The sequence below is a fragment of the Pteropus medius genome, unplaced genomic scaffold (assembly GCF_902729225.1).
Source record: "Pteropus medius unplaced genomic scaffold, Ma_sr-lr_union100, whole genome shotgun sequence".
Classification (NCBI taxonomy): domain Eukaryota; kingdom Metazoa; phylum Chordata; class Mammalia; order Chiroptera; family Pteropodidae; genus Pteropus; species Pteropus medius.
The window spans coordinates 1553821-1576724 of NW_024350319.1; the positions used below are offsets into that span (position 1 = coordinate 1553821).

At 34.1% G+C, this 22904-nt stretch overlaps 1 protein-coding gene across 7 annotated transcripts in view; it reads left to right on the forward strand.

Annotated features, from left to right (window-relative positions):
* Positions 1 to 22904, forward strand: part of LEPR (leptin receptor) — an 84816-nt gene that overhangs the window by 19869 nt on the left and 42043 nt on the right. For 5 of the 7 annotated variants that reach the window (XM_039838504.1, XM_039838500.1, XM_039838499.1 and 2 more), the window contains exons 4-6: positions 7017 to 7076; positions 11461 to 11790; positions 13316 to 13439. In XM_039838504.1, the coding sequence (XP_039694438.1) occupies positions 7037 to 7076; positions 11461 to 11790; positions 13316 to 13439 (494 nt within the window). In that variant the 5' untranslated portion in view covers positions 7017 to 7036. Of the gene's footprint in view, positions 1 to 7000; positions 7077 to 11460; positions 11791 to 13315; positions 13440 to 22904 lie in introns of all 7 variants that reach the window. The other 2 variants (XM_039838502.1, XM_039838501.1) reach the window with 1 other exon arrangement.

The window sequence follows — 22904 nt, forward strand, 5'->3', positions numbered from 1 at the left end:
AACTAAAATTTTACTTCTGTGAACATTTTGTTGTTCCCTAGGATTTTATTAGTAGCTATTTTTTTTCCTGAAATCTCATAGCATTTTAATTAAAAACACTGAATAATAATTTTGCATGAAAATAAATCATGCACATGGTTACAAAAACTTACTGTAATAAAAAACAGTAGTCCTCTGACATACTGTCCTCGCTGTGTCAGTCCTGACCTTGGGAACAACTAACGAATCATTTCTGGTTTCGGTTCTTAAATCCGTGGCTACCTCTCTAGGGCTAAATAATATCCTTTTACTGACTGCTTTTTCTTCTTTCAGTTTTCTCCCCTCCCCTCCTCAACAATTTTAAACAGATATCATGGTAGAAGAGAATTTAGCCTACTAGTTTCACCTTCTCTTTCCTCCTCCAAATATAATTACATTAATTTTCTGAGCTCTTTTATTGGTTACATTTGTAATTCCCACCACTATTTCTTGTTCCATTCACTAGTTTCTCTTGACTCCCTGCTCATGAGGTTGGTATATTTCACCCTTTGCTTTCTCACTATTTCTCCTTACATAGTTATACAACCCAAATTTTGACACCTATACAGTGGAGGTTATTGATAATATTTTATGTTTTGTATTGTAAGTAATTAAATCTTTCATTTTTGTCTATTGATTGAGCCAAAAAGTTGAAAAATCAATAAATTGGGGTGTGTTGTAAATAAATGATTTTTTAGTTGTTAAACAATGGATTCTTTAGCATTTGCTCAAAATTATGCTGTATTTTATTTTGGTTCATATTTAGGACAGGACTTTTGTAAAGCTTTTTCAATTAATTTTATTTTTTATTATTGAGAGAAGATATGTGGGCCTTCTTTATAGTCTTAATTTTCATTTTTTTACTTTCTCTTTTTTTTTTTGGAATCTAATTTCTTTTGAAGACCACTGAACTCATATTCAGATTTGGACTAGTGGCTTCAATTTTGAACTATAACTTCCTTTTTCTCTTGTGTTATTCTGGGTTTTGTTTTATCTTCTGCAGCTTCAGAATTATATTATGTACCATGCTGACTCCATTCCTACCTTCCTCCTAGCCATTTCCTCCATCTGTATTCCAGCTGTTATCTGTGCTGGTCATTCTCAAGTCCATAGAGCCATCAACTGAGCTGTAGTCATGCTTTCCTGAATTCATGTTTTCTTCTTTCTTGGTTTACTCCTCTTTTGCTGGAATAACTCACAAAGGTACTTCTCAGAAAGATTCATAGGATATAAATTTTCTAAGTCATTGAAATTACATTTGTTTTTCTTTGATACTTGTTTGGCTAATAGAATTTTAAACTGTAAGTAATTTTCCATCAGGAATTACTGGATTGTCCTCTAGTTTTCAGTGTTCTGAAACACTTGTTTCCATTCTGTTTCTCAATTCCTTTAGTGGTGTTTTCTTCTCAGGAAACTTCCTATCTTCTTTGTTCTGCAATTTTTTAATGATATATTTAGGAATAGATTGAATTTTTTTCTTTTTAGAACTTGATAGTTCCCCCTCTCCCCCCACCAGTTTGAAGACTTGTGTCTCTTCTTAGCTCTGTCGGAAATTTTCTCATAAAATTTTATTGATTATTTTTTTTTCTCCTTTTCTGGAAATACTGTTGGTTGAGTATAGAACTTTTTTATAAGCATCTTTTCTCTGTTGCGTCCTGCCCCTACTTTGGGCAGGAATTAATTATGCAAATGTTTTTTTTAAACTTTCCATTGAAAAAAATATTTACAACTATGCATTTAATTTTCCAAAGCTCTTTATTCCTCTGATTATTCCTTTGTTAGAACAGTCTTTGAATTTATAAATGCGAAGTCTTCTGAAATGTCTCTGAGGATACTATGAACATTTTTTCTTTGATTTATCTCTGTATCTGCTATGATAAGTTTTCTTTTGTCTTTCTTGTTACAAGATTTTCTCTTATACTGAAGACTTGCTTTATGTCTTAATGTCTCTAGACAGCAAGGCTATTAGTGAAGAAATAGGAAGAACGTGAATTCTGTGCACATGAGCGGTGTTTGCCAACCGATAGGCTTCATTTCAAGTACTTAGTGAGGAGCTGCCATTTACACTGAAGGCCCATCCCCTTATATGGCAGATATAAGGTCTTTACCACATTGGTGCCAAGCCTATACTAATGTAGTGTCTTGGTGGGGTGGCAGGATGTCTTTTCTAGAAAAGTCTGCATGGGATTTTGGGTGTGTTTCTCAGCTATGTGTTTTATTAGTCAGGTTCTCTGTCTGTTGCTGAGATTCTGTGACGTACTTTTAATAAATTCTTTTTCTACTTTAACTAAAGTTATTTTCATTTGTTTGTAAATCACTCCCCTGCCAGTTAGAGGGAACTAGATTTGGCCGTCGTGATGTGTCTGTAAGAGGATGAAGAAGTCAGATATTACATACAGAGTCAAAAATGTCCTCTTCTTTTAGCCACACATCATCACCTTTCTGCCCTGTACGATTCAGAACCTCTCCAGGGTTTTGCCAAGTAGATTTGTTTCCTCATTGATGAAAGTTCCTTCCCCAAATATCCTAGATAGTTATTTCATTTTACTTCATTAATCTTTGCTTCATCTTTCAGAAGTTTGTTTAAATCTTTTTGCTGCTTGTCAACCCTTTCATTCTCTCTGTTCTAGTGGGTTGAAATGATTTACTTTACTGTAATTCTAAATGAAGGAGGAAGAGAAAGTTAATTTACTTGTTCAGGTTGCCATCTTGAATCTGAAGTCCCAAAGTAACTTTATTCGTATTGGCATTATAGTATTTTGACATGTTAAAAAGTCATAAAATAAACAATCGCAAGTATGATTGTTTATTTTGATTCTTTACTTCTTAAAGTAAATTATGATTTCTTGTTAATTTTTATATATATGTCTAGCACCTTGTGTGGTAACTTACACTTTACCAAATATTCAGTTAATATTTAAATGAATTGATTTATGTACAGATTTTTAAGTTACTTTGTAAGTAAGGTGCCTATTCTGACTCAATTTTGTTAACTTTATGTCAGCTATGTCTATTAATCATAGCTTAACCCTCTGCATTTTCAAGGAGTTTATTTGTGACAAGTTCACACAATTAGAGTCATATCATGAATTAAAATACTTGAAATTATGTCTCAAAGTGAAAAATGCTTATGTCAGGATGATGAGGATGATATATTTTTTAAATTTCAAAAATAATTTAAATCTTTAACAGTTACTTGATGGAAATAACATGACTAATTTCTATCCTAAATGAAGACATAAAATTAAGCATACTTTATATGACAAGGTTACTAGAAGTAGACCAGACTATATTTATTTTGTTAAATTTTTGACTCTTGAAGAAATAATATTTTTAATTTATATTTAAATAAAATGGTTAAATGTTATTGTTTAAGTGAAAGATAGATAGCTTACCCAGCAGAAGGTAAAAGCAAAAATTAGTGGCAGATGGAGTTTATTGAGTTCATCCATCAAGGCAACAGAATTGTCAGACTGGCTTTTCTTACTCATAAACTTTTCTACAAACCTAGAGACTTTTTGAGATCATTGGAGCAAGTTGTAAATAATTTTCTTTCTCCAATCACTCATTCAAACACTGATTGAGACTATTCTGTTCCATATTTAAGTAGAATTTTATATATAAAAATAACACAAAGAATTCTCTATGATAGAAGTTAAACAGTCTGATTTTCTTCTGAAAATCCATAATATAATTTAGTAGAATATAGATTTTTATTTTCCTTTTGTTTAAAGTTTATAGTAATAACTAAAAAGTCAGTGATGTGTTTAATACATGGTGTTTGGTGTGATAATACAAATTGAATTATTGCCTGCACCACCAGGTATCATGGATGCATCATTTAGATCAGACTATGGATGAGTCTTTGTATACTTTATAAAGATTTCTTCAAGTATTTCCAACAAGACACTCTTTTTAACTATCAACATAGAATGACTACATTCCAGAGGAATGTTAGACGGTATTATCTCAAACTCTTCAACTTGTTGTCCATCAATGGCTCAATTCATGGAGCTATACTTGTGGAGGATTGCCTGAAGAATGAGCACTCCATTTATTTATCTATGCCAGGAGTTCTTAATCTGAGAGTTTTGGGTAAATTTCAGAGAGTTGGTTAACCCTTTGAAATTATAACCCTAATTTTGGGTATATGTGCCTCCTCCTGGCAGTTGGTACATTGCTCTCACCAAATTCTCAACAAGGTCCATATCCAAAAATGGTTAGAACAACCATTCTGAAATTCTCTCTGGTATTAAGCCAAATTCTCAAGGAGCTGAACCTGGATGATATTGGAAAGCCTCTTTTAAAGATCGCTTTTATTCAATTTTGTCTTGGTGTGATGCCACCAGCCTATTTTTAAGAATAATCCAAGAAGGAGTCATATCTTGCCATTCACTCATGCATTCAGTTAATATATATAGAGTACCTACTATGTGTGAAGGATATAATGATGAAAAGGAAATAGTCAAAAAATCCTTTGGTCTGGTGTTTTCATTCTAGTAGAGAGAGATAATAAACAAGAAAATTAACAGGTCATATTCACATTAGTGTTGAGTAATAACGAGAAACAAATTAAGCAAAACAGCAGATATGACATGTTTAGGTGGGGACGGTGTTAAAATTTTAGATAGGCTGGTCAGGGAAGGCTCCTCTGAGAAGGTGACTTGAGCGTAGCGGAGAACAGTGGTTGATGAGGTCAGAGGGGGAACAGTGGTCTAGGACCTTGTAGTGCTGAACAGGACTTGGACTTTTACTCTGAGTGAAAAGAAGAGTGCTGCCATGTTTTGGGAAGGAGAGACATGATCTGACCTATGTGTTAACAAGACTACTCTCACGGCTGCATTCAGAATAGATTGAATTGAGGAGTGAGTACTGCAGCAGGAAGACCAGTTAGGAGGCTCTTTTGATCTTCAAGGGAAGAGATCATGGTGGCTTAGAAAGGGGTATTGGTAATTGTGGGGGTGAGAAATTATTGAATTTTGAAATTCTCTTGAAATCCTACTACTGTCAGGATGTTCATGAGGATGTTACCTGTTAAAAAATTAGGCAAAATTTCTTTCCATTCTTAATGTTAGGATTATTTGTACATTTTCCTTAAAGAGTTGGTTTTAAGTACTCTGAATTTATAATTGAACAATTTCACTGTGATAAAGCTTAAAGCAAATTAATAACTCGCCCTTAAGAAGTGTATTTGAATTAATGCTGTTTTGTATATTAGACTATTTTGGTCACCTTACCATTATTTTCTACTTTGCAAATTTTTTTCCTCACAGTTTAAAATTTTCTGTCACCTTTTTTCTGTATTATTTGTGTTTTTGTAAACCTCCTTAGAGTCCTTTCTGGTGCAATTTAGAATGCATATGGTATTATCTCTTTTAGTCTATGGAAGGTTCCACCTTTCACACTCTCTTCAAGGTTGCGTCTATGCCCTTTTCATACTTGTGATTGGTTCTTTGTTGTATAAGAGCAAAACCTGACTGTGGAATTTCAAGCCTTAAGAATAGTTTATGTTTTTCATGGAACATTAAATAGAAGAATGGTTGTCTGATGTAAGAAAAAAATCACTCATCTATTTTGTCACTTAACTCAGCATATAATATTCAGTTAACTTAAAAAGTGAGTCAAATCAATTATTGGACTAAATGACTAGTTACTAGTCAGTTCATTTAAAATGCTTAGTCTAGCAATATGTTGTATGTATGACACATCCTAAGTATGAAACTTGCTTTTGTGTTTATTTTATGAGAAAAATTTATATCAGAAACAGGTAGCATAAGAAACTAGGAAGAATTTGCACACATTTCATCTGATTAGCTAATGAGGATTCTAAACTGAACCAATTTTTAGAAATCCTAAAGAAACATTATGATGTCGATGTATAAAGAACCCAAATTTTGCTGAAAAACTGGTAGTCTGAAAAACAAATTTACCAGACTGCACAATGTTTATACACATTCATTTTCTTCCTATGAGTCATTGAGTTGTGAACTAAAGAAATATATTTTTGTTTGCTAATCACATGGTATCAAATTCACAGATATGTCTTATGAGACATGTTTCTCACTTAATATTTAATAATATTCTTTGTGGTGAAGATGTGACTAATATTTTTAAATAAAATCTCCCATGATTATGGGCAGCTCCGAAAGGGATTGTAGAGACCATCAGTCCACCAGTCTGATTTGTAGATGAGGAACCTGGGGTCTAGAGTATTGACGTTCCATGTCTTACAGATGATTAGTGAAAGAACCTAGATTGACACCCAAAACTCCTGACACCTGATTCAGGGCTTTTAACCTCATATTAATTTACACATAGTGAACTGAATCCCTAATTTTAGATAAAAAAATTTGGAATATCAAAAGTCTTTATGTGTTATTACAAATATAAGCCTGATATATTAAAATAATACTAGCATTCTAATTCATGACATACTAGTACAAATAATTTTATTCATGATGTGATTCAAATTGAGTAGAATTCGTGGGAAAGCTTGTCTCTGAAGTCACTCTATCATTTGGATATATTCAGCCATCCAGCTTTCCTTGAATTACTCTGGTAACTCTCCAGTGTGAATATAACCTCATCTGCAAATAAACAGTAGGTTTCCAAAAGCATATTGGGAAATTTTCTCCTCTTTTTTGGAAATAAATATATGATCATTACTACGTTATAACCACTTGGCTTTGTAGAATCATAGGAAAGATAAAGGCAATTTTTTGATTATGTAATATATAAGTATGTGGCTTGCTTTAATTATGTAAAATAGCATGTGCACAGGAATAAACTTATAGTTGTACTTTAATGTAAGATACTTCTCTGATATTGATCTAGAGTATTATAGATATTTAAAATTTGAAGACTTATTTATAATCCTTTTATGTTTTTCACAGATAGCTTGTATATATGTCAGGTTTCTGGGTGTTTTTTGGGGGGGGTGGGTATGTGTGTTTTTCTCTGTGTGTTTAAATCTGTGTTTTAGATTTATTGTTTTTCAGGTGTACTTCCCTGAAGTAAGATGACTTGTAAAAAATTCTGTGTGGCTTTGTTACATTGGGGTAAGTTATTTGCCTTTTAAATGTCCATATATAAGGTAGAGACTTTGTCTTTGGAATGCTATTCCCTTTATTGGCTAACAGAATTTCCTCTGTTTCCAGTTAGGAATTCTCATGTTCATGCTCACTGAACAAAAGTATATGTTTGAAACTGAAAACTCTTCCTAACACTCTGAAAACAGTGTGAAAATAAACACCATTGACAACTCTTGGAAAGAAACTAACGTGTGCCCTTCCAGAACTATAACACACACACACTCATACACACACACACACTGCGCACACACACACACACACACACACACACAATTCATATCTATAGTTGCAAAAATAGAATTGGTCTATACATATTCTTCATTTTTCTTTTTCCACTTAACAATTTATCATGACAGCTTTTCAATTTATCATGACAGCTTTTTTCAGTATTTACTGATGTATTTATTTGTTTAATGGTTGCATGACAATGAACTGTATGAATGTACCTTAAATTATTAATATATTTGACCAATTCCCCATTGATAGACATTTCTATTTCTGTAACAAATGACGCTGCATTAAAATCCATATACATATATCTTTCTATATTTGGAAGAATATTTCTGTAGATTAATTCCTACAGAGGGATTTTTTATGTTGAATAGTGTGTACATTTTTTAATTTGATAGATACTATGAAATCTTTTCCACAGAGCTTTGTACCATTTGCCATCTGAACATGAGTATATGCATGCTATTCCACTGCATTTCTGCCAAAGGTTCATATTATCATTCTTTTATTTTTTTGCTGTCAGATAAGCAAAAGATGGCATCTCCTTTAGTTTTATTTATTTGATTATTTATGAGGTCTAGTACTGTTTATTGACTATTTATATTTCTTATGTGATTTTCTAATCCATATACTTTGACCGTTTTCTTGTTGGATTTTATCAGTCTTAAATGATTTTAAAATTTTCCAAAATGTAATAGATATTTAGCTTTGTAGTATTTGTCAGGGTTCTCCACAGAAACAGAACCAATAGGATATCTATCTATCTTTATATATATATATTTAGGAAAAGATTTATTATAAAAAGATTTATTATATGGAGGATGAGAAGTCCCAAGGTCTGGATTTGGTAAACTGAAAACACAGGAGAGCCGATGGTATAAATTCTATTCTGAACACTGTCAGGCTTGAGACTCAAGAAGATTGATGTCAGTTTGAGGCCAAAGGAGGGAAAAGACTGATGTCAGTCAGGCAGTAGGAGTTCCTTTTAACTCAGCGTTTTTGTTCTTTTCAGGTCTTCAATTGATTAGAGAGGCAAATTTGCATAAGGGAGGGCAATCTGCTTTACTTAGTCTACTGATTCAAATTGTATTAATCCAGAAACATCCTCACAGACACACTCAGACTAATATTTGACCAAATCTCTGATTACCCTGTGGGCCTCCACAAGTTAACTCATAAGGTTAACCATCAGGGACCCTAACAATTTATGATGTTTTGCAAATTTTTCTCTCTGCCCATCATTTGCTTTTTAATTTTGTTTTCTTTTACAGTGCATATAATTTATATATACACATTAACACCCTTATACATACTTAGAAACAAGATACAATGATACTTAAATGTTTTAATTTTATTTAGCAAACATAGCATTATTAAATTACAAATGTATATACATCAGATTGTTATCAGTCCAAAGTCTATGTGTCTGTCCCATGCTTTGAAAGGCCAAAACTCAAAAAGTGAGAGTTTGGAGTAAAGAAAGGTTTATTGATAAGAGAAGGCACCCACTGAGAAGGGAAGTCTAATCTTCAAATTCATCTTAAGAAAGTTGAGTTAGGAATTTTTTTTTTTTTTTAAATCAAGGGAAGGGAAAGTGGAAAGAGCTGTTTTTGTAAAACTCAAGCTGCAAGCAGAATTCCTCTAATAATTAGTATGTTTATATGCAAAACAAAGCAGGAACTATTAGCCTGAAGGCCATGGAAACAATGCAGGCTTGAACAAGATGGTGTCAGAGAAATCTAGCATTTCACTCTGTTAAAAGATGATAGTCGAAACTTAATTCTGTGTATCAAGGCACAATTTACTTGGTAATAATTAAAATAAATGACTGTGACACAAAATGATGGGTTTATTCCCATATGGAAGGCAGATGCCACTTGAAATGCTATTTTTCATTATAACTCCGGTAAACAATAACAAATATCATGTTATAAAGGATTATTGTTATAAAATTATTGGAAATTTCCATCTTGAACAACACCAGAATACTTTCAGAATTAAATGTATACTAGTCTTTCTCTTGTAGGAATATTCTCAAGAGAAAGCTTACAGATGTTCTTTTAATATCTTGTGATTTTAACTGCCCTGAACCATAGCAAGTTTCTCTTTGAAATTAGTCATACATTACTGATGACTTTTGAGCGTACTATTCATACTTGTTTATGGCATTCTAGTTTTATTTTGATTAAAAAAGAAATCATCTAATTTCGATTGTTTCAAGTTTTTGAAATTAAAGTAAGGCTATCTTTAATAAAAACCTTTTTTTTTTTTCTAGTAAACATTACTTGTGTGTTCAACTAGTTCTGAGCATCTCCTTGGCTACATGACTCTAACGGTGCTCTTATTAGCTTCTCTACAAGTCTTCCTTATTGTATATACTGTTCATTCTTGTTTTAGCCATCTCTATATTTACAGAAAATACCCAGCATAACTCTAATGCTACCATTTTAAAATAAAACAAAACAAAACCTCTGCCACTATCAAAAAGTAATAACAAGCATTCTCTGTTACATTACTTAATTTTTATTAGGCTCTACTTAAATGTTCACATTAGCTGTCCAAGTGGTTTGTGGTTCGATTAGTTTTATGAATCAGAAAAGTTCCTGGGATATTGTTACCATGATAACATGTTTTCAGATGCAAATTCTGGACTCCTTACTGTTTAGGGTTCATTTGGAGGGAAAGAAATATTATTTGCAAAGGAATGTAAACAGAATAGAATCATCTTTTAATTAAACTGATTCAATAGTTGCCATGTCGATCATGTTCATTATTACATTTTAAATTTCAAATACTTCTTTGAGAAATTTAAGTTAATTTTAGTTCAGCCAACTGAATCTTCCATGTGCAGCTAGAAAATATAATACTTTTAATTAGTATCATAACATATTCATGGTTTTGTAAAACTGAAGAAATAACTTTTTCTCTTTTCATTGAGATAGTCTGATTTTGGAAATGTGTTAGAAAGACTTAACTACAAAGGAACACAATTGCAATGAAGATTTACTTCTGGTGATGTTATGGTAGCTAATTGTTATCACTGTGGTCAAAATAATATCAGCCATGTTAATCATTTTTTGCCTTAATTTTTGCATAGGATACTTATTTATCTTAATTTATATTATAGAAAGGTTTAGAAACCAAACTGTTAATGGTCATTATTTATATATTATTTAAATATTTTACACGTATTATTTTTATAATTTAAAGTTGTGAATTGATTAAAATTTTTTTTATTTTCTTATAATTTTATATTAACCTTAATCTTTCAAATATTTATTCCATATAAACCCATACAAAATTCTCAGAATTTTGATTCTCTACTAGTTTATATAGGAAGTAATACAACTGTTGGATTATTTGGATAACTTGTCAAAGAGATAATTATTTATTTTGTTTTCAAACAATTAGTTATTAAAAAACAAGTATCACTTTTGAGGATTTTTTGCACAGGATTATGTAATTGTTCTTAATTTTTATATGTCTAAAACATGATAATTATCTTTAATCGGCAATAGAAGTCTCCTGTAAGTATGTCGCTTCATCAATTCTTTAAGAGTGTATTAAGGGCATGTCTTATGTGATGTCATATATCTGGAGGATTATGAGCAGAGTCAGGAGATCATCCAGCTGTCCTGACTTTGAAAACAAACCCTTTCTAAAAGTTCTCAGTGAAAGTATTGTTAACATTTTGATATTGTTCTATGTAAGAAATATTAAAACAGCACTTTAATATTTGTTTATGTAATTGCACATCCAGATATTTCTAATTTGTGCTAGAGTTCATTAGAATATTTTTTTAGAAAAGGCAATTGAAATATTTAGCTATAATTTCCTTTCATAACAACATAAATATCTTAGATTCATGAGGAAAAGGAAACATAAATGTCCAAAAAGAGATGCTAGAGAGTGAAGTTATCTCTATAAATAAACACACCCTCTCAAGTACAATGCGGTGTACAGTGGAAGTGCAAAGCTGTGCATTAGGCGCCGAGCGAACACTTGAAAAGTTAAATAATTACTACTGAGTGCTGCATGGTTTAATCTTAGGTACTTTTTATTTATGTTTTGGTCAAAATGATAAATCGTTTTTTTATGTGTCTTTTGAATGTCCTAACAGAATTTATTTATGTGATAACGGCGTTTAACTTGGCATATCCAATTACTCCCTGGAGATTTAAATTGTTTTGCATGCCACCAAATACAACATATGACTTCCTCTTGCCTGCTGGAATCTCAAAGAATACTTCAAATTTGAATGGACATTATGAGGCAGTTGTCGAAGCTAAATTTAATTCAAGTGGTACCTACTTTTCTAACTTATCATTCAAAACAACTTTCCCTTGTTGCTTTTGGAGTGAACAAGATAAAAACTGCTCTGTACATGCAGACAACATTGACGAGAAGGCATTTGTTTCAACAGTAAATTCTTTAGTTTTTCAACAAATAGGTAGGTATTTTAATGTTCCAAGATTTAGCTGTTATTTAACTGTATTGAACAAGTTTTCGTTCTCTGAAACCTGTATAAAAGACATATCTTATGGATGGGATTCTTAACACATAAAATTATTTTATATCATTCATGTGGCCAAATGAATAAGGCCCAAATTATTTTATATCCCCCAAAATAAAATAAAAATGTAATAAAAGAACTCTTTTTACCTATAAATACATTTCTTGTGGTCTTCTAAACTTGCTTTAAAATAGAAAAAGCACACCTTATTTTTTAACTAGATAAAATATTTAAAGTATTCCACTGCTAAATTAGTTAAATTTTAAAGCATTTGTGAATAATATTTGTTCAAGCAAAGAATCACTGTGTAACCAATATATACTTTAAATCAGGGGTTTCTGTTGTTTAAATATAATGCATACTGAATGTAACTAGTGTAGTTAATAATGCTGAATCTTCAATCTAAACACCAAAATTATTTCCAAGCCTTCTGGAAGAGCTAATAGAGCAGACTCAATTGACTTGGCAATATAAAGAGACCCATGGTAGGAGAATAAAGGCACACATTATATAGCACTCCTATGTAGGGTTAATCAGAATTTCTCAACCTCAGCACTATTGACATTTTGGGCTAGATAATTCTTGGTTGTGGGGGGAGAGGATGGTTCTGTGCATTGTAGGATATTTAGCAGCATCCCTGGCTTCTACCACTAGATGCCTGTAGCACTCCCTTAATAAAGGTTAATAACTAGTTACTTCTAAGTGAGTTTAAGTTTTTATAACTAAAATTACTAGTTTAAGTGGTGGTTACTGAGGATTTTCATTTATTATTCTGCCAAGTAGGCTGTTTACTTCATAGTGCTCCAGAGTGCTGCAAAAGCCTTCCTAGCTAGAAATCCTTCAGGTTTGGAGAAATATGTTAGTGTTGCCTTAAGATAGTTTTAGTCTTGTCTGAGGTTACTCATGCTTTTCAGTTGTTGCTATTCTTAGCTTTCTAAATTACAAATCACCAATAGTTTATCTCTTGTTATCAGGTCAGTTTTTCAGTGTGCAGTAAAATAAACTTTTATCAGTTATATTTAGAGCTGTGTAAAATTACAATAATAAGAATTTAAGACATACATCATATTTCTAATGGTGCCTTTATTGTTCAAGTAGACATATAAATACGGCTCCAAATCTGCTTATTCTTTGATATTTAATATTCTCTTTTTTCTTGAAAAATGAGCAAGAACTGAGCTGCATGAGTTTTGAAGATTTGTCCTGCTTAAGTGGTTCAGGATAAAAAAGTTTGAGAAGCAATAATTGAATCACATTCTCATACTGTACAAAAAAGGAAACTGAAGGCCAAAGGGACTGAATGACTTGGGCAAACACATACCACTAGGTAGAACCTGTTTTTTTCTATTAGAATGGGCAATGGAAGTTATATCAGAACACTGGTAAATTTAATTTAGCTCTTCTCTTTCACTGAGTTGTTCAGAATGTTTTTTAGATTTAATGTAGCTTATTTTTAATTCAGGGGCAAACTGGAACATACAGTGCTGGATGAAAGAGGACTTGAAATTATTCATCTGTTACATGGAATCATTATTTAAGAATTCTGTCAAGAATTATGACCTTAAGGTCCATCTTTTATATGTTCTGTAAGTACCAAATAAATTAATTTGGGCATTTCTATGACACATTTTTTTTTTAATGCAAGAACTTTCATATACAGAAGTGTGTTGTGAAACCTCTCTTATCCTTATGTTTCCTTTGATATCTCTGTAAATTTCTAGGAGGTCGTTTATACATATATATGTATATATATATGTATATATATAAAAAAGAAGATTGTATAAATATATATATATACACACATATATATATATATATTTATACAATCTTCTTTTCCATTAGATTTCCTCTTTTCTCCTCCTGTTGCTTCAGGTAGCAAGACATTACAAATATGACTGGGCATATATTCCAAAAAAATGTGAACTCAATTCAGGGGTCTTAGATATTTGAGTGAGGAGGGGAAAATTTGTTTTCTATTTCTCTTTCAGGTAGATTTTTTTCCTCATATTTGATTTTTTATTATCTTAAAAATATAGATGCTTAATATTTATTTGTACTGGATAGAGAGCCAAGATGGTGGTTTCAAATAGCCATACAATTATAATTCTAACAACTAGTACAGCATTCAAGTTTTTTAATAACTCCAGTGTTAATGTATACCATTTCTATGTGAATTTTAACTCTTTAAAATTCTTTCTCATTTGTTCTTTTATCTGATGCTTAAGGAGAAAGATACTCACCTCCTTCAGTTAGTTAGATCATACCATTATGAGATGATGTGCTAGAAACTTTCCGTATAAAGATGAATAGAGACAGAAAGCAGAATGGTGGTTGCCAGGGACTAGGGGTAGGGCTAATGGGAAATTCTTAAACGTGTACAGAGTTTCATTCTGAGAAGATGAAAAAAGTTCTGAAGTTGAATGATGAGTACCCAACGATGTGAATGTATTTAAAGTCACTGAACTATACACTGAAAACAGTAAATTTTGTTATGTCTATTTTACCATAATAAAAACAATTTAAAAAGAAATTTTAAACCGTCAAAAAAATAATAGTTTTGATTTCTGCCCTTGAAGTGCTCACAGGGTAGTGGCTGGGACAGGTATGTACAGAGTTGCAGTTTTAGTGGTTACTGATATGTATTTGGTAGGCATATTAAGCTATGGGTGCACAAGATTGGCGAGGAAGCCTTAGATGGGGATATCTAGTAGAGATGGAAAGAGAAGAGAGGTGCAAAGTTTTCCTAAGGAAGAAGGTAGCTGAGTTGTATCTTTAGGGATGAATAAGAGCTAAAATATGTGGGCGGGTGGTATTAAGAAGTAGATCAGCATTAGCTGGAAAATTTAGAGTCAGACTACCTAGTTCTACCATTTACTAAATGTACACACACAACACTTAATATGCTTAATAGCATTCCTAACTCTAAATATTAACTCATAGGAAATATTCCCACAAATGCTTAAAAATTTTTTGTTGAATCAATATTGCTAAAATGCGTTCTAAAACATTTTGTCAGTTTACCCTCCAGAAATATATTAATGAGCCAAAAATTGTTGATAAAAAAATAATATTGTCTAAAGGTGGGCCTAGTGAGTGGTTAATTTTGTTAGAACAGAAAGATATAATAAGGTCTGAATAATATCTATTAATTTGACAATGTGGAAGTAATGGAGACTGGCCAGAGCTGGTTCAGAGAGTGGAAAGAGAGCCAGGACAAAGGGAAGCTTGAGGGAGGATCCTGAAGAGGTGACTTCTGGAGAGTTGGTACTGGTTTTTCAGGTACTTGATGGAGCAACTCTGCAGAGCTGGAATGTATGTATTTGAGGAGGGGATGCCAGAGGCCTTGGGTTGTGGGATCTGAGGAGGCATACTGTGTTTGGTTCTGAGAATGTGGGAAGAAAACCAAAAAGACCCTGGGTACTGCAACCAACTATAGCTATCCAGGAGAAGAGCCTTTGCTACAGTGATGAATAGGAAGCAAAACATTTAGAATCTAATACTGTAATGGCTATGTATAAGGCCAAGTCAGTACTAGAGTAATCAGGGGGATAACTTCGTAAATTATATAAATGTTTGACCACTATGCTGTACGCCTGAAACTAATATAAAAGCAAAAACAAAACAAAACAAACATTTAGGATCAACTCCCTTGTTCCTCCATCAGCCTCATAGTCTTCTAGTGCCCCTTATAGGTAGAATTTAACAGGAATTCAGGAGGTTTGCAGAGTTCCAGTACAGCACGTCTCTCAAAGGTGAGGGACAAGAACTTAATCACCAGCATAATTCACCCTGTCGGCTACTTAGCATCCATACATACCTTTTATACATACTTGAACTATGACTTCCCTATAGCTTCATGCTTTTACTTAATAAGATGCAACTATACTTTGAACAAAAGGAGATACCAAAATGAGGAGATGCTATGTACCAGTTATTGTATCCACTTCTGGGCAACATTTCCGATACTGATCTGGCCAATATTAATATAGTTCCTTACAGTTGGCACATAGCCACACCTGAAAGAGTATTCTAGAAACTAAATACTAAATTGTAAAATTAATGCCACCAAGAATTCTTAAGGAAATTAATAAGGAGGAGGCGATTGAGAGGAAATTAGTTAATATATACAAATAAAAACGTTAATATATGCAAATATTTTGTTTATTACATATACAAAATATAGTTAATATATACAAAAAAAGGAAGAAAATGTACTTAACTGACATCATCTTCATTTTTGTACTCATTAACAGGCTGTAGTTAATATTTATAACTTATGTTGAACCCTGGTGGTAGCCCAGATAGGGTGCTATTGCTGTAACATCTGGACATTGAATGTCTCTGTGATCATAATTTCCACATCTGAAGGCTCATCAATAGATGCCACCACTGATGAATCTAGAAGCCCCTGCTACTCCCTGCTTCTTTGTGCAATTCTCATTAAGGCCAGCATCCCAAGTGGGAGTATCTGATTGGTGCGATGTGCCCTAGCTGCCAGTGTTTCAGCATTACAAAATGATAGATTTCCTATTCAAATGCTGGGTAGCCAGGAAATCTAGATAAATGCCTACAACCAGAAGTGACTGAATTATAAATCTCTAGCGGTCCAGAAAGCTTAGCTGAGGTTGTAAAGCAGGGAAAGTAGAGGAATCCAGGTAATGCAGGGTCAAGGGTGGACATTTAAAGGATGGGGAAGAATGAGCTTGGTTCTAGTCTATGGAAAATGACCCAGTATGGAGAGAATAGTTGAAAATGTGATAGACGAGGACCTATTGAAGATATGTGTTAGAGAGGGGATAGTTGAATAGGCAAGTTCCAGAAAAAGAGCACAGATAGAGGGTTGGTCTTAAACTGACGGAAGTTCACCTCAACTTCTATTGAGAGAAAAAAGGAATTACTGTGGTAGATGAAGAAATATTTGAAGTTTGGGGCAGAAAGTTTCCTGCTTTATTGAATGAAATAGATTTTAGCTCAGAGAAACGAATTCCTTTGCAATGTAGTACATTCCTGCCATGATCTAAATAGTTTGGATGGTGATCAAAAACTCAATGGATGCCTATTTGAGGGAATTTCAAATATTATCAGCAGGCTAGGGCAATCTGCTCAATTTTAAAGCTCTATGACCATTTGTTAAGGATTTCAGTTTTATTGTGTATAGACTGTAGTTATGTCTTGAAGTCTGCACTTTCTGAAAAAGGTATGCTATATGACTATATCAGAGCATTACAGAATGGCACAGTGCCTTAGCCACAGCGGAACAAAACTTTTAACTTTAGTCAGCTGAGTATTCATTAGTCTATTCACCTAAATGGTAGGACCCAGAAAAATGAGAAAATTATGATAAATTAACTAGATTTTTGAACTTGTTTAATATGATGAATTTAGCAGATTCTTTTGACCTGTTTTTATTTTTGAACTTGGGTTTCTAAGAATATTATTACAGGAAAACCTGTCATAAGTGCATGCAATTTGAGAAATAATCTCTTCCCCCCACCCTCACATTAATTTTTCTATCCTTGGTATGATTTGGTTAATTTGGTTAACACGTATATTTTACCAATTGTCACATGCTATTTCTGCCTTGAATTCTATTTTTGTGCATATCTTTGGGCAATATGTCTCCCAGTAATTTGAATAAGAGTCCAGATGAGGATGAAGAGCTGGCCAGTATAACTAATGAGACCTCCAGGGGCGAGAAATCTATAATGGTGGTTGCTATAGAAAAGTTTTTAATCAAAATCACCTTCTCTGGACATTAGGAAATTCCCAAGAGAAATTGATCAAATGCTTTCATTTGTAAATAATTATATTTTTTAAAAGGAGCTAAGCTCTAATGTTTATAAGGGATTTAAAGCCCTATAAATATGTCCCTTAAAAGGAAGCATTATTTGGGCTCTGATATTGTTTGTCAGAGGACCCAAAGGAGAGACCATAGAAATGCACTGTTTTGGAACTGCTTTAGACTTTTCATCTTAGACCTAAGAAAGAAATCCTCGTTTTCCTTCATGAGGTACCTACTGTGTATACCAGGCACTGAGTCGAGTGTGGGGAACAATGGTAAATGACTGAGACTCAGCCCTTGCCCTCCTGGATCTCATGGTAAAGACAAAGAACAGAACAACAGAGTTTGAAAATACTGTGATATAATAAACACAGGGGCTTGTGGATCATATACTAGAAGTATCTGCCTAGATTATGAGGGGCACAGAACGATGAGCCAGATAGAGTAAAGAGCATTTGCAAAGGCCTGTAGTCACATACAGACATTTGAGGACTTGAAAAGTTGTGTGAATGGGTTGGGAAGGTGGGGAATGATGAGAAATCAATGCAGATGAATAAGCCAGGGTCATCTAGGGAGTCTGGATTTTTGTAACTGGTAATGCCTAGTTTACTTTGTCTCTTATCAACATTCTTGGTGATTTCAATATCCGCATGGATGATCAATTTCTTGAATGTTTATTTTCACTATTCTTTTTTTTTCTTTTCACTCTACCTAGTTCACCCATGCTCATGGACATACTCTAGACCTTGTTGTCATTACCGATAGCATGTTTCTATAATCTCAGTTTCTAGAATCTCACTCTTTGGCCACCTCTCCCGCTCTCTCTCATGTTAGGCTTACTTTTTCTATTACCTCAACCTCAAGAGTAATTCTCCATGTTTCTTGGCTTTTCCCTCTGGGCACCTGGTTCTGCCCTCTGCATCACGCTCCCTTTGTCATGAAAGGGTGCACATCTCTGCAGCTGAATAGTTTTCTCAACATACTTCTGGTCAGTGCAATTTTGGGAGTCCAATGGCTTTATTTCATTTTGTATCCTTTAAGTATAAGCTATCAGTGTTTCTGCTGTAATTCTCCAAGATCACACGGCCTCCCGTGTATCTTATTGAAGTTCACTCCATTAGATAAAAGCCCACAGAGCTCTTAGAGATAAGCTCTTCTCTGCTTTCTCTTTAATCTTGGCTTAGAAGCCTTTTTCTTTTCTTTTTTGTACAGCTGGGCCATTTTAATGTTCTTTACAATAAAATAAATAGTTCTCTTAATGATGACAGACATGTAACCTGTTTGGAAGTACTCAGAAACATCATAGTAAAGGTGTTTTCCTGATTGGTGTGTAGTCTTCAATAATTATAAGGAGTTTCTTGTATGAAACACCTGTCAGACCAGTAAGACTGCATTTATATATACATCCATCATTTTCAGGATTGTTGGTAACCTGGGCATATTTTCCCCAAATAACCTTGCCTCCTGATGTCACAAGGCCCAATCACTCATGTTCACTTCAGTGGCAGTACCTTTGGTAGTAGCATCCAAAGTTGTATAAAGTGGAGATGAAAGATGCTTCTTTACACCAAGTATTGGCAGGCAAAAGGTGGTAGAAGCCATTTTTAAATTTTAACATCCTTTGCCATTTGAAAGGCTGGGCCTTTCACAGCTCTTAAGTCCTGGTTCCTTTATTTAATAGCCCTTTCCTCAAGGTATGTCTCTCTTTTTGCAGCAAGAAGAAACCAAAAAACAACTTCTACACCTGCAGGGAAATCTTTTGAAGTAGATCACCCACTTCAGTAGGCACAGCCTATGCTGTCCAGTAACTGTGGATGTGTTAATTAGCTTTCTGCCACTACATAAGAAAGATCCCCTTTCCTCCAGTTTCTAATAACATGTTCCTCACTTCCTTTTGTTCCCTCATTGGCAGTGTCCTTAAAATCCAGATTCTACTAACAATCTGTTCAAGGCAATTTAGGCTTTCTCTATTGTGCGTCTCTAAATCCTTCTAGCCTCTGTCCATTGTCTGGTTCTGAAGCCACTTTCACATATTCAGGTATTTATTATGGCAGCATCCCACTTCCAGGTACCAATATGTGCCTTGGTTATTTATGGTATATAATAAATTACACAGTGTTTAGTGGCTTAAAACAACAAACATTTATCACCTCTCAGTTTCTGTGGGTCAGGAATCCAGGTATAGCTTAGCTGGGGACATCTGTCTCAAGGTCTGGCACAAGGTTGCAATGAAGATGTCAGCTAGGTCTGTAGTTATTTCAAGGTTCAACTTCAGGAGAATCTGTTTCCAAGCTAAGTTCCTGGGCTTCTGTTCCTCATAGGTCATCAGACTGAGGATGTCTGTTCCTCTTGGCAACAACCAGAGGCCTCCTTCAGTTCCTTGCCATGCGGATTTCCTTATAGGGCATCTTACAACATTGCAGTGAGCTTCCTTTAGAGAGAGCCAGAGAGAACTGCTGATGACCTTGCTTTTGATTTTCACCAAGAGAAAAGGAGCTGGGGGAGGTCTTCTTATGCTTACTTTTCTCACCAAAATCTACCAGTCTGCTTGTGTCAATGCCATGCAGTTTCCTTTTCTTCTTTAGTTTGGATGAAGTCTTTGTGTTCCAGTCTAAAGTGAACTCTTTCTCATGGGTGTTGTCTCATCCCCTGTTGCCTACTCAGACTGTTCTTGTAATGATCCTTTTTCTTTCCTGCATCCTTAAGATTTTCTCTCAGCTGATAGACATTCCATAATAACTCCCATTTAAAATGTAGATTTCCTTGATCACACGTTTCATCAAGTAACCACCCCATTTTACTACTCTCTTTTTAAAGAAAATTAAGTTTTAGACTGTGTGAATACATCATATCTTCAGAAGTTAATATAAAAAGTCAACAAAAGTGACTTCCGGCCATGGGGGAATAATAAGGTCTGAGACTGCTCTTCTGTCGTAAACAATTGGAAAACTTGATACAATGTAGGAAGCATCTATTTTCAGATATTGGGCAATGACAGAACAGAGATGCGATTCCTGATGGAAAGAATAAAATGAGTCCTCCGTTACTCAGGCTTTCAGGACTAGAGGTGATTTCCAAAACATGGCACAAGGTTGGAGAACTCAAGCAGATGCCAGAAATATTGCTGAATCAAGGAGATATAGATAAAGGTTCAGAGAGTATAAGGGGGCTTGAATGCCTGGGGCAGAGTAATTGAAGCAGTGAAGTACACAGAAATTATTAAGGGCATTTCCTGGACTCTGGCTGAATACCAATCTATGTATGATGTTGGGTAAGAAAAACTTCTAGGAAGAGAACAATTAACAGGAGCTGTAAGCTAAACAATTCCCAGAAGTCACACAGGGCCAGGAATAAAAGTCTCCAACAAGCAGATTGGAGAGACCTTGTTAAATATCAAAAACATTCAGTGGAAACCCCATAATAACCATACTTTACAAGTGGGGCCAAATTAGCCCTAGAGTCAAGGCTATATTATACTATCCCCAAAAGAACTTAAAAAAGAAGCTTAAAAAGGCTCAAACTGGTGCCTGTTACTTAACTGACTACCAGAAAAAAGTTTACCATTCTTCAAAGGAAAACAATACAATCTAGCACTCAAAAATGTAATATTCACAATGTCTGGCATCCAATAAAAGATACTACATATATGAAGGAACAGGAAAATAAATGTAACCCATAACCAGGAGAAAAAGGAAAATCAGTCAATAGAAACAATCCCAGAAATGACAGAGATGTTAGAAATTGCAGACAGGGACAGTTATTATTAATTAATCTCCACATGTTCAAGGATATAAAGGAAAACATGAATATGATGAGGAGAGAAATTGATGATATAAACAACTGAAATTTTTAGAGACTGAAAATGCATTACTTGTAAAGTAAACAAAAGTGCTCAATATTAATTGGTACATTTTAAGAATAGTGTTATTCAATCAAGAAGCATTTAGTGTGTGCAGGTCACAGTGCTAAGGTCTGTGAGAAGTACACTTTTCATTCTCTTTCCCTCCTTCCTTCTTTCCTCCTTTCCTTCTCTTTCTTTCTCTCCCTCCCTCCTTCCTTCCTCCTCCTCCCCTTCTCCTCCTCCTCCTCCTCCTCCGTTCCTTCCTCCCTCCTTCTTCCCCTCCCTCCCTTCCTTCCTTCTTCCTTCCCTTCCTTCCTTCCTTCCTTCCTTTTCCCTCCTTCCTTCCTTCCTTTCCTTCCTTCCTTTTTCCTTTTCCTTCCTTCCTTCCTTCCTTCCACTGGCCTGCTCATGGATTCTATTTTATTTTATGGGCTAGGATTACAGCTACAGTCTTCTAAACTACTCAATCAACAGTGAGAAATTGTCTTAGGCTGGACGCTTTATCCCTTTTTCGATGGGTTCCATCTTTTTTTTTTTTTTTAGGCTTTTTTATTTTCTAGCACTGCAAGATGTTTCAGGTTGATTTTATACTTCTGCTATAACACTGGAATCAGCAATTTGTCCAAGGAGCCCTGATTCCTTTTTATTGAAGAATAATATTTGCAAAGTAGCATCTGGGAGCTAGATGCTAGTTATTACTTGGGTTGCATTATTTCCATGCCCTCTCAGCCACAGAGCAGGTTAAACATATGTACATATGCCATACAAGTATGATGTATATATGTAATATACATAAATCTTTATATCTAAATCTCTCTGTATATACATATATTAAAAGCATGTGTTCGTACTAATATCTCCCATTCTAGTCCAAAAGCACAGGATCTATTGTAGCCTCCCTTTTTTCTTTTCTTTCCTTCCTTCTTTCCTCAGTTCTCTCCCCTCCGCTCCCCTCTCCTCCTTCCTCAGAAGTGAGAAACCTGGCTTCTCTTTCCTCCAATATATCACCTATTTGCTCAGTCCTAGAATACACATGGTTTTGAAATTGCTAACCCATACCACTGTGAAAAACAAATATATTAACTAGAGTATAATGTTTGTTTAGACTTATTTTGTCTTTTGTTAAAGCTAAAGGTTACATGGTCAAAATACTATGTTCCAGAGTTAATTAGGATTTCCTCCCCTTCTGCTCCATGTGGTTATATTGTTAACTTGATTTACATTAAGGTCCATTTGTTTTCGCTTCATTCCTCTTTTCCCCCATTTTTTCTTCTTTCCCTCATGTCTGTTGGTTTTCTATTTGTGTGGTAGTATATTACATCTGAGAATACGTTGTATTTTATAAAATGCCTCTTAAACTTGTCTCCTTGATAAAATTTACCTAGGTCAGTACTTCTCACCTGGATCTGATTCTCGAGATCTGGGGTG